The sequence below is a fragment of the Triturus cristatus genome, chromosome 3_2 (assembly GCF_964204655.1).
Source record: "Triturus cristatus chromosome 3_2, aTriCri1.1, whole genome shotgun sequence".
Lineage (NCBI taxonomy): Eukaryota > Metazoa > Chordata > Amphibia > Caudata > Salamandridae > Triturus > Triturus cristatus.
Window position 1 is genome coordinate 1,166,749,503 of NC_140584.1, and position 15,750 is coordinate 1,166,765,252.

The following is a 15,750-nucleotide window of genomic DNA, read 5'->3' on the forward strand; positions in this document are numbered from 1 at the left end:
GCCCGAGCCTCTCCTACTCTGTTCCCTGTTACCCCTCACCATCTGTACTACATCCTGCCTACTTCAGCCGCCATGTTGTACTGGCGGTCTTTTTTGTTTTTTCATGGTACGACTCTCTGCTTTCCACCACTCTTTCCTAACTACTGCAGCCACTGTATCTTTTGCACCCTCTCTGTTGCTGCTTCACTGTTGGCTTTTTGGCGGTGACTGCCCGCTTTTGGGCTATGAACTGGGCTAGCAGCTTCTGGTCTCATGTGGTCCTGTGCATTTCTGGTTCTATTTGGATGCACTGATAATGATGAGGCCAAGTCCTGGTCCCTGAGTGAGGCTTACCAATAAAGAAAGAGACTACTTCAAGAAGTAAATCTCAACCGCAATGAGTGAGGCTTCTCCAGGACATGTGACCCACACTCACTGAGTGATTATACGCTACAAGAAGTGAAACGCACACACATTCTGGTGCATATAGTAAGGGGGTGTTGCCCGTAGTTACTGCAGGCCTGTTGTAGGATTAAATGTGGGGTTTCTTTCTCAAAATACACGGTTAGTTTGAGGCTACAAAATTAAAGCTAAATGGTTTGTGGACGGAAAGGGATGAAAGCCTGTAAAATGGCACCATGTGACTTCATGCAGCTGTTTACTTGTGTGACAGCCTTTGCCTAGCTTTAAAGTTCAAAATGCACCAAATCAGTTCTGGGTTTCACTGTTTAGGTTTGAAACCCTGTGTATGTACTTACCTACTCCCTCTCCATCACTCCGCTCCCCATTGTGTTTTTTCCCATTGTCTGCTCCAGTTCGTTTTTCAAGGAGGGACCCAGGTTTGGACGGTGGGTTGACAATATATATTGCTACAGTTGTTCTCTTGTATATTTGGATTTAAGTTTCCCTTATGAATAACTGCAGACCAGCAAGATTGTTTTGCTGCATCTTTCTCTTTTCCATTGTGTACTAGTTGCTGCCCATACGGAGTCCCCTCTCACTCTGGTAGGCTGTCACTTTAGCTCCCACAGTGCAGTTTCCTGGTGTCTGACTTGGCAGTGGTGGCCCACGCTACCAGCTGGTGCCATTGGGGTCACCTGAATTGGTCAGCCAAGCACTTTTGATTTAGTCACATGACAGAGTGCAGAGGTTTTTCCTTTCCATGTGACGTTGCATATCCAGCTTGTCTGAGGTAAAGGTTTCACTCCCTGTGACTGCATCCTGAGTGGGCTTGGAGGGCCTGGCACAAATGCCTTAACTTGCAAATATTCCTTATCGGCCTACCGATAAGATGCCTCTCCCTATCCAGCGAACCCAACACAGCCAAACACAACTTTCAAGAAGGAATGGAAGCTGTCAGCAAATGGATGAAAAGCAGCTACCTACAACTCAACACTGACAAAACCGAAGTACTCATCATGGGCCCACACCCCGACACCTGGAATAACACCTGGTGGCCCCCCGTCCTCGGAAGCCCACCCACCCCCACGGACCACGCACGCAACCTTGTAATCATCCTGGATTCCGACCTCAAAATGGACTGCCAGATCAACTCTGTCGCATCCTCCTGCTTCCACACCCTCCGCCGTAAGACCTTCAAATGGATCCCCCTCAAGCACAGAAGGACCGTCACTCATGCCCTCATCAGCAGCAGCCTTGACTACGGCAATGCACTCTACGCCGGAATAAACAAAAACCTCACCCGCAAGCTACAAAACATCCAGAACGCCGCCGCAAGACTGGTCCTCAACCTGCCAAGACACTGCCATATCTCCCATCACCTGCGCACACTCCACTGGCTCCCCATCGAGGCCAGAATCATCTTCAAGATTCTCACCCACGCACACAAATCCCTCCAACACCGGACCAGCATACCTGAACAGCTGACTCGAATTCCACACACCCCAAAAGGCCCTACGATCAGCCCAACTCTCCTACGCCGTGGTCCCCTGCGGCAGAAAAACCAGATCGGGAGGCCACTCCTTCTCCTTCCTCGTGGCCAGAGCCTGAAACACCCCACCGCTCCACTTCAAACTGACAACATCACTCCCCATCTTCACTAGAAACCTCAAAATTTGGCTCTTCGATAGACCTCCTCCTTGATGGACTGGAACCTGCACCTCCCCTCCTCTCCAGCGCCTTGACACCCTTACGGGTAAGTCGTCGCGCTTAACAAACACATGATTGATTGATTGATTGATTCAACACCCTTGTTGCATCAATCCCTTAAGGCTCCCTCTTAGGCCCCATACCAACTAGGCTATGGAAAGAGAGTGCAAACAAACTCCTCCCCACTCTATGCCAAATCTGTAATCAATCTCTCTCCACAGAAAAAGTTCCAACAGCCTTGAAAAAGGCCTTGGTGACCCCTCTCCTGAAAAAACCTTGGGCGATGTCCAAGAACTAAGCAATTATCACCCAATTTCAAAGCTCACTTTTCCAGTTAAAATATCCGAAAAATATCTTAGCAAGATGTTAGCGGACTACCTCGAAGAGAATAATCTGCTATAACCAGAACAAATGGGCTTTAGGCCTGCACATGGAACAGAGACTGCATTAACTCTAGCCACCAACAAAATAGGAAAACAAGTAGACAATGGTAAAACAGTAGGTCTCGATCCTATTGGATCTATCCGCCGCGTTTGACACGGTCAATCATCAAATCCTACTTGCACACCTGAAGTAAATAGGGGTGAGCGATGTAAGGTTCAACTGGTTTGAGACCATTTACATCAAAATATAGAGATATTAAACATGGAGTCCTCCAGGGCTCCGCCTTGAGCCCTATACTGTTTAACCTACACCTAAGACATCTGATAACTCAGATAAAATCCTGTGGGATAACGTTCATAAACTATGCAGATGATACCCAACTAACAATATCCCTGAACAAATTTGACCCTAACCAATTGAATAATCTCCATCTCTGTTGAAAAAAGACAACCCAATGGCTGAATGAACGATTACACACTAAAATTCAATGGAGAGAAGACCGAACGTCTATGCTTCTCACCATCAAAGGTACACCAGCAACTCCCTACACACTTCTGGCCTTGGGCAACTAACCCAGACCTAAATACACAAAAACCAGTACGCAACCTAGGAATCCAAATTGATAATAAGCTCTCAATGGAAGCCCACATCAGCAACACAGTAGCAACCTGTCATGGACTTCTCAGAACTTTAAAGAAAGTAGCCCCTGTACTCCCCCCAACCTTCTAGAAAACTGGTGATCCTGGCGTCAATCCGAAGTAGATTGGACTACTTCAACTCCTTGTTACTAGGTAGTCCTGAATACCTCCTCAAACAACTCCAGAGGATCCAGGTGTCGGCAGCTAAACTAGCGCTAAATAAAGGGAGAAAGGACTCCGCCTCAGAAACATTACACAGACTACACTGGCTGCCAGTAAAGGAAAGGTGCAAGTTCAAGGCACCATGAATCACCCACAGGGTGGTAAAGGGCACTGGACCTATAGCCCTTAAGCAAATGACTGAACTATATAAACCCTCTAGAACTCTAAGGTCTTCCCAGACTGCCCTCTTTTTTACCCCCTCCTTTAGGAAAGCAAGAGTAGGAGGCAGAACCTTCCAGGTACAATGTGCACGTCTCTGGAATAAACGTCCTCTCTCCCTTGGAACCAACACAAACTTGCTGAGCGTCAGGAGGGGCCTGAAAACTTGACTCTACCCCTGGAAATGGATAAATGCATGGACAGAAAGCTCATTCCCAAAAATGCTTGATTCCTCGTCCCTTTGATGGTTCACCAGTGCCAAGATGCCCGTTGGGTAGAGTCGTGCTTTACAAATTCAAATATTCAGGGGCTTATTGTATCTAGATTAGATTACAGCAATTCTATTTTTTTAGGTGCCCCTGAAGCTACGCTGAATAAACTTCAGCAGGTTCAAAATGCCGCTGCTAGGCTGCTTATGAATACATCAAGGATGCAGTCAGCCAAGCCGGCATTGAGGGCCTTGCATTGGCTTCCGGTACGGGAAAGGGTTAAATTCAAGGCTCTTTGCACCGCGCATAAAATTCTTCAGGGGAAGGGACCCCCGATCCTGGGGAATTTAGCTGTGCCTTACAAGGCTAATAGGCGTTCCGAACAAAAACTTCTGCTCCAGGTCCCCAGGGTGAAAAGGGCCCGGACTGGAGGGCGAAGATTTTCGGTCAATATTGCCATGCTGTGGAACGGACTTCCTTTGAGTTTGCGCTCTGAGACATGTATCTTGCGGTTCTGTAAACTTCTTAAAACTCACCTTTTCCCCGTCTGACTCTGCTGAACCGGTTTGCTCTATACGGTTGTCATCCTGGACAAGCGCTGGGATGCCCCAGGGTAACTATGCGCTATATAAAACTCAGATTCATTCATTCATTCATTCATAATCAAACAATAACGAGATCCTTCAAACAGATCATCAAAATCACTGATATTTTATATTGTGATCAGGATAAATAAATTGCTATTCCTTTCTATCAAATTAATCAAATCAAGCTGAATGTTACTTAGCAGTCTGCAATAATTACCACTGGGCAGACAAAAACAAAACTAGACCAAAAGATCTTGCGAGTCCTCTTATACAAACACTATAAAAACATCAAGTTTTTTCTATAAAACAAACTTCATTAGTTGAACCTAATGAAACCACAAAACATCCTTATTTGTGTGAGTGTTATTGATTTTAAATTACTTTTTTACATTTTTTTAAAATTATTTTAGTTTTTAAATAAAAACACCTCTTTCTTTTCAGGACGGGGCAATTGCACAAAACACGTGCAAAGGTTCCTGAATTCAGTCTACAAAGATGACAGTGTAATCTACTAACATCTGTTTGGCTGGATCTGTATCTTGAATATTCTTTTGCATATTGAAAACAAAATATTTTTTTGACTAAAGTCTGGCCTAAGGAAGTAGATTAGGCAATATTGTCTTAATTCTATGTAACTATTCAATCACGGCTCATATATTTTTGTTTTGTTGCACAGTCCACACATCTTCCTTGTAACAGTGGTATTATTTACTCCCGAAACAATTCCAGTGCCTTGTTTGTTAAATCCATACTTTCTCACCCGAGTTAGGTGCATATTCAGTTTTAATCTTTTCCAGAGAAGCTTCATACTCATTCTTTTTATTAATTATCAATTCCTTCTAAAATATTCCTATGAGACTACTGTTCTTTTACTTGAATTGTTTAACCCCTTCAGTGCCCATGACAAGATAGTCTCGTCATGGAGCGCGGTTGCGCTGTGCCCATGACGAGACTATCTCGTCATGAACTCCGCCCGCTAATTCAACGCCCGGCACAGGGCGGGGAAAGGGCGGGGCACACAAGGGGTTAAGGAATAATATTTAAAATCTTCAATCTAACTAGCAACAGCCACTTGCCCCTTTCTAGGCATATGAGGGTTTGATGGGTACTTTTCCCCAAAATACGTTTCAACACATTAGATTCTATTACAATTAGATGTACATTACATCATATATATATATATATATAATATATATATATATACAAAAAAATTCCATACCCATGAAGTACTGAGATAATGTTAGCTGTGAAAACCTTTTGTTATTGAATAAACAACCAGTGTTTCCCCACCTGAGTGAAGTCTCCATTGCCTCGTTACTCTTCCAAACCCTTCCTAGGAACCGTAGGCTGTCCTCGCACCCTTCCAGTGTTCATTGTGGAGAGAGCAGATTGAGAGGACTTTAAAAGAGTAGTTCATGTAAGTTCAGTCAACTCTGACGCAGTAACACACACGTAACACGAGCCATCCAAATCGGAACAAATTTTTATTGTGATATATATGATTCCTTTCTACCAGACTAACCAAATAAACAGTTTCATATATATATCATAACAAAACGCTTTCCAGCTCTTCAGAGAGATATAGCTTTGTCCAGACACAAGGGAGTGCCCAGTACAAGTCAAAACAAAACCCTTTCAGGCATAGAGTGAGGCATAAATGATGCAAATAAAGAAGCAGAGAACTCTGGGTAGTTCTCAAGTTTAGGTAGAAAGCAGCTCCTGTATAGAGCACCCTCAACACCAGCGACACTAAATGTGCTCACCTCAAATGTCTGCCTTTCTATCAGTCTTCAAGCATAGGATTGGCACAGTGCCATCCACGCCGAGATAGAAAGGGACAAAGTATTTTACCATTTCTACAGAAAAGTCTCTAAGCATAGGATTAGCACAGCGCTATCCATGCCGAGCTGTAAAATGGCCAAAGCCTTTTACCACTCCAGGCACAGTATTACAGTTTTGGATTGGTAAAATACCATCCAAGCCAACCTGAAATGAGTAAAAGCAACCCCTGACACGTGTTTCGCTCTCATGAGAGCTCTTCAGATATGTTTAGCTTTGTCCAGACACAAGGGAGAACCCAGTATAATTGAAAACTAAACCCTTTCAGGCATTGAGTGACACATAAAGTTTACCATGACTTATACAAGAACTTCAAACATGTGCTGCTTATGAAAAGGTGGGCAATGGTGCCTTTATTATAGTCAATGCTTCTTAATGTTGTGGGCTGCTGTGTGATCTGTTTGTCTGTAGTTGTAAAGCCTGTGTTGCCTGGTGTTGATTTTCTCCCGAAGGACAACTCAACACTCAGCGGATCACAGTAAGCCAAATTTCTCGCAGACATCCAAAGCGCCATGGTTATGCCTAGCCACATCTTGTGACCTCTACCAACTCCAGGGACCCACTCAAAATAAGCCATATTTTATATTGGCACTACAGCAAGCATACACACCCAGAGACGTTTGAAGGCATGGGCAAAGTGGGCTCTGGCCCAGGGCCCCAACCATTCAAGAGGCCCCTTCCACTTAAGCTTTTGGGACAGTCACAGACTGTCTATAGTTTTAATGTGCAGGTTTTTTTTTGTTTTTTTTAATGGCTCAAGCTGTCCAGCCAGATTGCCTCTGCCTGAGAGATAGAAGAGGTAAAGAAAACTTCCTCCTATTTAATCTGGTTAGATTCAATAAGCGCCCTTACCCTTTAGCCCAGCTGCACAGGTATTTACCTTTATTCAGCATCTGCCAATTATGCAAAGACAGGCATTGTGTGCTCCCTCTGTGATTGCATTGTCCTTGTGAGCTGCTGCCTGCAGTTTGAGTCACAGCTTGCTGCCTTCTGAGTCTTAATTCGGGTCTCACACAGCACACTCAGTGTAGTACACAAAAGCACCCATCGGCACTGTATGTCCAAATGATGACAGACTAGCTACAACACACATTATAGGTAGACTCAGTTGTCCTACAAGTCTTCCTGCTTTCCTAGCGAATGACCACATGTCATTGTGCAGAGCGGCATTATTTGCTCTTTCATGGCTGCACTATCGGCACGAAGCAGTTGAGGGCTAGTGCGATCACAGCGTAGTGCCACCTGACTCAGGAACCCTGTCCTTTACGGAGCAGGGACTAAAGTGCCATAAACAAAAAAAAGCAGCCTCCATAAGCACAGGTCCCAAGGGTGAAACACATAGCCATTGCACCTCGCAACACATGCAGCAGTTTTGCTTACGCCACTAGTCTTTCTGTTTCTCTGGTGCGGAGCGTGAGAAGGTGGCCTGGTATATGCTGTTCACTAATTAAAGTGGGCACCCTGTACCAGTCCACACGACCCATATGATGTATGAGTTCAAAGATAACATTATTGAAAGCTATCCTAGTGGTAGCTATGGAGAGCAGCCTTCAGGCTTAATCTTGAAGGAATGTAAAGCAGATTGTTTTACCAGAATATCCCCTCCTAAATGAAAGGAGAACCACACATTGTTTATATAAAATATGTATTTATTAATATAACTCTCTACTAGTCGCTATACAAGACTAGGGCAGAAAGTACACAATTCCAAATCAATAGAACATTTGTAAATAGCAAAATACACAGCGGGCTCCAGGGGGAGACCGAACCATATACTAAAAGAATGGTATAAGCACAACGACTTGACTAGACACAGTGCCTAGAGCATGTAGAATCACTGGGACCCACGGAGGATGGGTGCAGTGAGGAAACACTGGCGCGTGCTCCATACAACTCTATGGGAAAGTCACGGTTGCAAAATTAAGGACACTTCTAAGAGGTCTTTGAGCAAACCCTTTGGAACATAGGAGGTTCTAAGGCCAACCCACCAGTGAGTACCGAAGTACCCGTGTTACCTATCCCAGAGGAGCCGGATGCATAGGGGTCAAGTGGTGTCGGAAACCTTTGTCGTTTTCAATGGAGCGTTGCAAAGAAGTACTGCTGCCAGGAGGGTGAAGAATGTCCGATGGAATCCAAGCCTGGATTCGAGGTGAGAAGAACCTAAAAGCAGAGGGGACAGAGTTTGGGTCACTTCAGGTGACCAGAGGCTCAGTAGTCAAAAGCTCGCCGATGTCGAGTGCTTCAGGAGTGAAGGGTTGCTTGACTCTGCAGCAATGGGGACCAGGAGATGTCGAGGATGACCAGGATCCGGAGAAGAGCTGTCCCACGAAGGATGTCGAGTACTGAGGGGTCGATGTCCAGCTGGAGCACCAACAAGCCTTGCCAATTGCAACCCACCCGGTCAGAGGAAACAGGTTATAGTGTGGACCAGCAAGGTCCAGACTACCAAGAACTGGAGAGTCCGGGCACGTCTGGAGCAACCAGGTAAGCCCAAGAACAAACAAGGTGACCCTTGCCAGGACCCACAGGCCAACGGACCAGGGATCGCGAGGAGTCCTCAAGCAAGTTTGCAAAGTACCAGCCCACAGGACACTCAGAGTGGAGGCTGGAAATCTTCGGTGCAAATACTGCTTGGGTCAGGACTACACGGAGTCCAATGCACAAGCTCGGGAATCATCAAGATGCATATGCAATTGCAAAAGTACGCGGTGCACAGGGGTTCGGTTTGCACGGTCCCCACTAAGGATACTGGTCTCAGAATCGCTGAGAGGGCAGATCGACCTCGGACCTTCGGGAACCCACTTCCTGTGTTGCTGAATTCTTCAGAGTCCTGAGGTGCTCGAGAGAAGCACACCGGTCAGATGTGTCTAGGTGCCTGCTTTTGCAGGGGAGTAACTCCTTTACTCCAAGGGAGATTATTCAGTCATCCAGTGTCATGCAGGTAGTCGAAGTACTTGGTTTCTTCTTAGCAGAATCTTGTCTAAAGTCCTGCAGTCAGGTAACCCACTTTATACCCATGGGAAGGGGTTGGAAAGATTCTGCGGACCCACCTAGGGGAGGGGCAGGACAGAGGGTTAGCTACACCCATGTCCTTTGTCCAGTTTCACGCCAGAGCAGGAGCCAATGGCTCCCAGAAATGGTTTGAGCTGGCCTATGCACAGGGAAATCAAATGTGTCCCCCAAGTGCAGACTTTCTGGCACTCTGAGTGCACCCACCCAGCCCCAATACACTAAACCCTGTCTGGGAGGTGGTCACACCTCCCTGTGAAAGGATTCCTATTGTCATGCCTTCCTCTGCTCGACCTTGGCTCAGCAGCAGGAGAGCAGAATCGTGTCTGGCTGGCAGTGTCCATTTAGTGCTGCCCAGGTTGAGAAAGCTAGTACCGGGTAGACCGATGATCCACATATGTCTTTTTGGAAGGGTGGAATCCTACCTGCCACACCAGTTACAACCCCACCCCCCCAAACGCAAGCACATTAAACTAACCTTGACCAGTTGAGTCTTCATGTTCTAAGTGGAAATATCTGGAGAGTCCATCTGCATTGGAATGGGTAACTCCCAGGTCTGTTCCACTGTATAGTCCATACCCTGTAGGGAAATGGACCACCTCAAGAGTTTGGGGGTTTCACCCTTCATCTGTTTTAGCCATAAGAGGGGCTTATGGTCTGTCTGAACAATGAAGTGAGTGCCAAACAGATATGGCCACAACTTCTTCAGAGACCAAACCACAGCAAAGGCTTTCCTCTCAATAGCTGACCAATGTTTCTCTCTGGCGGTCAACCTTCTGCTAATGAAAGCCACTGGATGAGCCTGACCCACTTCATTCAATTGTGATAACACAGCCCTACCCCCAATTCAGATGCATCTGTTTGAACAATGAATTATTTGGATTAATCAGGACTTAGCAGAATGGGAGCAGTGCACAGGGCCTGCTTCAGGTCATCAAATGCCTTTTGACAGCTAACTGTCCACTGAACTTTCTTAGGCATTCTTTTGGAAGTTACATCATTCAAAGGGGTGACTATGAAACCATAACCTTTGACAAACCTCCTGTAGTACCCAGTCAGGCCCAAGAAAGCTCTGACCCGAGTCTGGGTGGTTGGAGCAACCAAGTCCATGATGGTTTGGATCTTGCTCTGCAATGGTTAAACCTGTCCTCCACCCACAAGGTGGCCTAAGTATACAACCTTACTCTGCCCTATCTGGCACTTGGTGGCCTTGATAGTGAGGCTTGCCTTTTGCAGAGCCTCCAGAACATTTCTCAGGTGGACCAGGTGATCCTCCCAGGTGGAGCTAAAGACAGCAATATCATCTAGTTAAGCCGAACTATAGGCTTCCAGACCTATGAACTTTATTCGCCAGCCTTTGAAATGTGGCAGATCCATTCTTCAAGCCAAAAGGCATCACCACAAATTGGTAGAGCCCACTAGGGGTTGAAAATGCTGTTTTCGGTTTAGCATCCTCAGCTAATCCGATTTGCCAGTAACCAGCTGTCAGGCAAAATGTACTTAAGAACTTTGCTGAGGCCAAAGTATCAATTAGTTCATCTGCCCTTGGAATTGGATGAGCCTCTGTACTAGTGACTGCATTGAGTCCCCTACAGTCAACACAGAACCTCATCTCTCTCTTACCACCCTCAATGTGAGGTTCTGGTACTAAGACTACTGTTCTAGCCGAAGGGCTATCTGAGGGCTCAATTGCTCCCAGTTCCAACATTTTCTAGACTTCAGTCCTGATACAGTCTCTGACATGGTCAGGCTGCCTGTAAATCTTATTTTTAACAGGCAGACTGTTACCTGTGTCCACTTCATGAGTGCACTAGGTAGTCTGACTTGGAGTCAGTGAGAACATATGCCTGTACTGATTGAGGACCTTCCTGCAATCAGTCTGTTGTTGTTCAGTGAGGCTGCCTGCCAAGACCACACCATCAACTTAACCATCATTGGGGTTCTGTGAGAGGAGGTCAGGTAGTGGGTCACTCTCTTCTTCCTGTCCCTCATCAGTAACCATGAGTAAGCCCATGTCTGCCCTGTCCACATATGGATTGAGCCTGTTCACATGGAGCACCCTGTGGGGGCTACTGGGAGTTCCAATATCCACCAAGTAGGTAACCTCTCCCTTTTCCTCAAGTATGGTATGGGGCCCACTCCACTTGTCTTAGAGAGCTGCTGGGGCCACAGGCTCCAACACCCATACCTTCTGTCCTAGCTGATAAAACAGTCAAAACAGCCTTTTGGTCATGCCAGGCCTTTTGCAATTCCTGGTTAGCCTCAAGGTTTTTGTTTGCCTTCTTCATGTACTCAGCCATCCTGGAGCGGAGACCAAGTACCTACAGGCACATGCATCATCATAGGGTTTTGCGATTCCTTAATTGCGATTATTAAGGAATCGCAATTAAGGAATAGCAAAACCCTATGCATGTAGGAATCGCTAAAGAAATAGCGATTCCCACAAATTCCTTAATTGCGACTAGCAAATTGCGAGTCGCAATTAAGGAATTTCTTCCCATTCATTCCTATGGGCCTCCAGGCCCATAGGAATGAATTGGAGATTGCGGGAGCAATTTGCGAGTACCAGTAGGTACTCGCAAATTGCTCCCGCAATTTCGATGGTGCAAGGGTGTCAAAATGACACCCCATTGCACCCATGTATGTTAACTCTGCACATATGTTGCATACACACATGCTCTAAGAGCATGTGTGTGTGCAACATGAAACTTAGAAAAATGCAAATAAGTGCATTTTTCTAAGTTTTCGCAAATTACCATGAAGTCCAGCTTCATGGTAATTTGCTCACGCTAATAGCGAAATCGCTATTTTTAAAACTGTAATGCATTGCATTTAAGGAATCTCAATTAGGGATTCCTTAAATGCAATCGCTATTTAAGGAATCGCTATTTTGAGATTCCTTAAATAGCGATCTGTGCATTTGGGATGATGCATCCCAAATGCAAAAATACCGGTCGCAAAGGGGCAGATTCTGAGAATCTGCCAGTTTGCGACCGGTTTTGTGCTTGATGCATGTGCCTGTTAGTCCACTGTGTCCTGTTTAGGTGGTTTGATAGTAACTCCCATCCCTCCTTAACCAAACATAAGGGACCCCTAACTGGATGTCCAAACAGAAGTTCAAAAGGGCTGTAACCAAAACCCTTCTGAGGAACCTCTCTGTAGGTAAAGAGAAGGCCGTGCAAAAGGATGTCCCATCTGCGCCTAAGCTTTTCAGGGAGCACTTTTATCATGTTTACCACAGAAAGCTACTCCTAGTGAAGTGTGACCCTACTACAGATATAAACCTATTGTGAGTTGGGACATCTCCCAAAAAGTGACGGACTGGTCTCACACACACCACCTAGTGTCATGCTTCATCATCGGCCAGTCCTCGCCCTCCAAAACCTTCGTTTGATGGAGGGCGGGCATACACCTGGAGACAGGGATGCACTTCTAAACTAAAGAGTGGGGGCCCGTGAAATGGATTGTGAAGTTAAAAATCATTCTAGTTACCAGAAAGTAAATTTTAATGTGGCCAATAACTATATGATACTAAAAGCAAGGGACGGTGGGTGGGGTGTTTAGTGTCCCCTAACCGTCTCGTGAAAGGTTGACATGTTTCTGCCTAAGCGGCCCGAGCGGGTCCAGGGCATTCATCAGGACCTAAATTAGGAATGGGGCTCCATTCTTACCAACAGGTAGCAAGAAAGTACCATTATGCGGGTGTGGCAAAGGCCGCACTCCGCTTCCTGAAGGGCTTCCAACCGTCAAGCCTAAAGGAAATTAAGGAAGGAGTGAACATACACATTTAAAACCTGTAGAAATGGGTCCAAAAAAAAAAGTGATTGTCACATAAAGAAAAACAGCACATGCATGAAATCTTTAAGGTGAGTGACTATTCACGTGACTTGTGCCACTCTGTGTGTACACAAACAGATCGAAAAAGATGAGAGCGTAATGGCTCTCATAGGTCTTATCAAAGTTGGAATAACTACTTGCCAGATGGGGGGAGGGGAGGGGAATCTCCTGTTCATTCTGGAGGAAGAAAAAAGGTTTTCAAGCATGGTGTGGAGAGTGGACTCCCACATACATGTGTAGCGCACGCTCACTCACACGGGAAAGGACCGAAGGTGTCCTTGCCAGCATTCACCGCACTCATACTCTTACTGTCTCAGGATTGGAATCCCACGTTAATCCTACGTTGTTGCTCCCGGTCCTCCCGAATGTTAAATGAGGCTACGGGATCGATGTGTATATATAGTGTGTTCATGGCTTGATTGAAAACCGCGCTGGATAATAGAGCCCGAAAATAGGCTCCTGGTGTGTGGTTTCCGAAGTCCCGAGCGGACGTGAGGAGAATGCGTATAGCCGAGTGCCTGATTGTGTCATGGCTGCAGCGCGTGGCCAATGGTTATTCTTCAAAGGTGGTGCATGCCCAAATAAGGGTTGCGGAGAGCTAGACACTCACGTGAGGTGGTGTCACGTGTGGAGGGAAAGCGCGTCCGGAGGTTGCCTTGGAAACCTCCGAAGTCCCGAGCGGATGTGAGGGGAATTCGTTCAGCGGAGTGCCTGATCGTGTCATGGCTGCTGCGCATAGCCAATGGTGATTTTTCGAGGGCGGTGCAGAGAGTTAGACACACACGATGGTGGTATGTCACGTGTGGAGAAGGTGCACATCCCGAGGTTGCCTTGGAAACGTGGGAGTGCCTGGGTGAAAGAGTTGTGATTCGTGCCCATGGAACCGGAGGCAAGGAATGGCCTAATGTAAAGCACAAACGTCCTACGGGAACCATCACGCTGGAGCAGTAGTCAACGGTGCAGGGAGGAGTCCCAGGGCACAGGGATGAAAGAATTAGAGCTGAAGAGCTTGGGTGACACGAGGCGGGGGGCATACAAGCACAGGATGAGAATTCATCTACCCAATTGTAGCCAAGGAATATCGTCGTTGAGGCCCTTTTCATGGGACAGTAGACCCATCGTTGTTCCCTTACGTGTAGTGCTTTTGAAAGGTCAAATTTACTTTTGTTCATTACTTCGAGGACAGTCCATTGAAGATCAGTGTCCTTATGTTGTTTTTCCAGAAAATAACGTGTTAGCTTGGTATTTGTTTTTTTTACACCTGATGGTGCGGCAGTGTTCGTTGATGCGTATCCTGACCTTCCTGGTTGTCATGCCAACATACTGGAGACCACATGGACACGTTAGGAGGTACACCACATTCTCAGTGTTGCAGTTACTGAATGTACGTAATTGCCACGGTCTTTCTGTGCCTATATTGACTTCTTTCGTGTTGGTAGTTAGTTTACAAGATGCACAACCACCACATGAATAATGTCCCATCACACGAGGTCGGTCCCAAAGTCTCTGTTGTTCGGTGCCATCTGTAGTTGGCATGTACTAGTTGGTCCCGCAGATTTTTATTGCGTTTAAATGCAAACAATGGGGGTTCCCACTGTTTGCCAGCGCTGTTCAGAATATTCCATCTTTTCTTAATGATCTTTTGCACTGTATTAGAGAGAGGAGTAAATGTGGTGACGGACACTGTCCTTTCGGTGTGCGCTTTTTCCACGTCCTCTAGAAGTGCTTCCCTAGGGTTGTTTCTTTCTCGCTTCTTTGCCTTACGTACCATTTTTTTAGGGTAGTAGCGATCAACAAGTTTCTTTTCTAGGTTGGATGCCTGTTCTTCAAATGTGTCTATATCAGAGCAGTTTCTCCTTACGCGAAGGAATTGTCCAACCGGAAGGTTTTGTCTCAGGGCCTTAGGGTGATAGCTCTCGTATAATAGAAGGCTGTTCCTGTCGGTGGACTTGTTATGCACCTTGGTGGTAATCCCTTCGTTGGTCATAGTGATGTCTAAATCGAGGAAGATAGCATGATTTTTAGACATTGTATGTGTGAATCGTTTATCTTTAGTGTTGACCCACTGAACAAATTAGCACTTTTATCATGCCCTTGAGGGTTTTGTTGAATTTCTCAACTAACCCATTGCATTGTGGGGGATAGGGTGTGGTGAATTTGTAATTCACTCCACACTCCTTCCACATAGCAGTCAGATAACCAGACCTAAAGTTTGCATCTCTGTCTGATACTACCTCCTAAGGGAAACCCACTCTGGAAAAGACTTCCAGGAGAGCTCTAGCCACAGGAGCTGTGGTAGTCCTAAGGGGAATTGCCTCTGGATACCTAGTGGCTTGGTCTACCACTAGTATAAATCTGTGCCCAGATGCAGTTGGAAGATCCATGGGACCAACAATGTCAATCCCAACCCTCTCAAAGGGAACCCCCACCACAGGTAGTGGTATCGGGGGGGGGGATCTTTGTAGTCCCACCTGCCTTACCACTGGCTTGGCAAGTGATACAAGACCAACAAAACTCCTTTGTGTCTTCTGACATGTGAGGCTAGTGAAAATGAGGGACAAGCCTGTCCCAGGTCTTACTTTGGCCTAAGTGTCCTGCTAATGGGATGTCATGTGCCCGTGTTAATAGAAAGCCTCTAAACTTCAGAGGTATAACCAACCTCCTGGTAGCAGCAGGCTTGGGGTCTCTACCCTCTGAATACAGGAGTCCATCATCCCAGTAGATCCTATGGGACCCACTGGCACTCCAAGCAGCCTCAGAAGCAGCTTGCCGTTTGAG

At 46.2% G+C, this 15,750-nt stretch overlaps 1 protein-coding gene across 8 annotated transcripts in view; it reads right to left on the reverse strand.

Annotated features, from left to right (window-relative positions):
- LOC146859358 (uncharacterized) overlaps positions 1–15,750 on the reverse strand; it is a 196,269-nt gene that overhangs the window by 4,386 nt on the left and 176,133 nt on the right. For 6 of the 8 annotated variants that reach the window (XR_014980090.1, XR_014980087.1, XM_085650034.1 and 3 more), the window contains one exon: positions 5,578–5,647. The exons of the other annotated variants lie outside the window; for them this stretch is intronic. Coding sequence is in view for 4 of the 6 variants with exons in the window: in XM_085650034.1 (XP_085506160.1) it covers positions 5,578–5,647 (70 nt within the window). In the remaining 2 variants the exon portion in view is untranslated. The remainder of the gene's footprint in view (positions 1–5,577; positions 5,648–15,750) is intronic. 8 annotated transcript variants of the gene reach the window in all.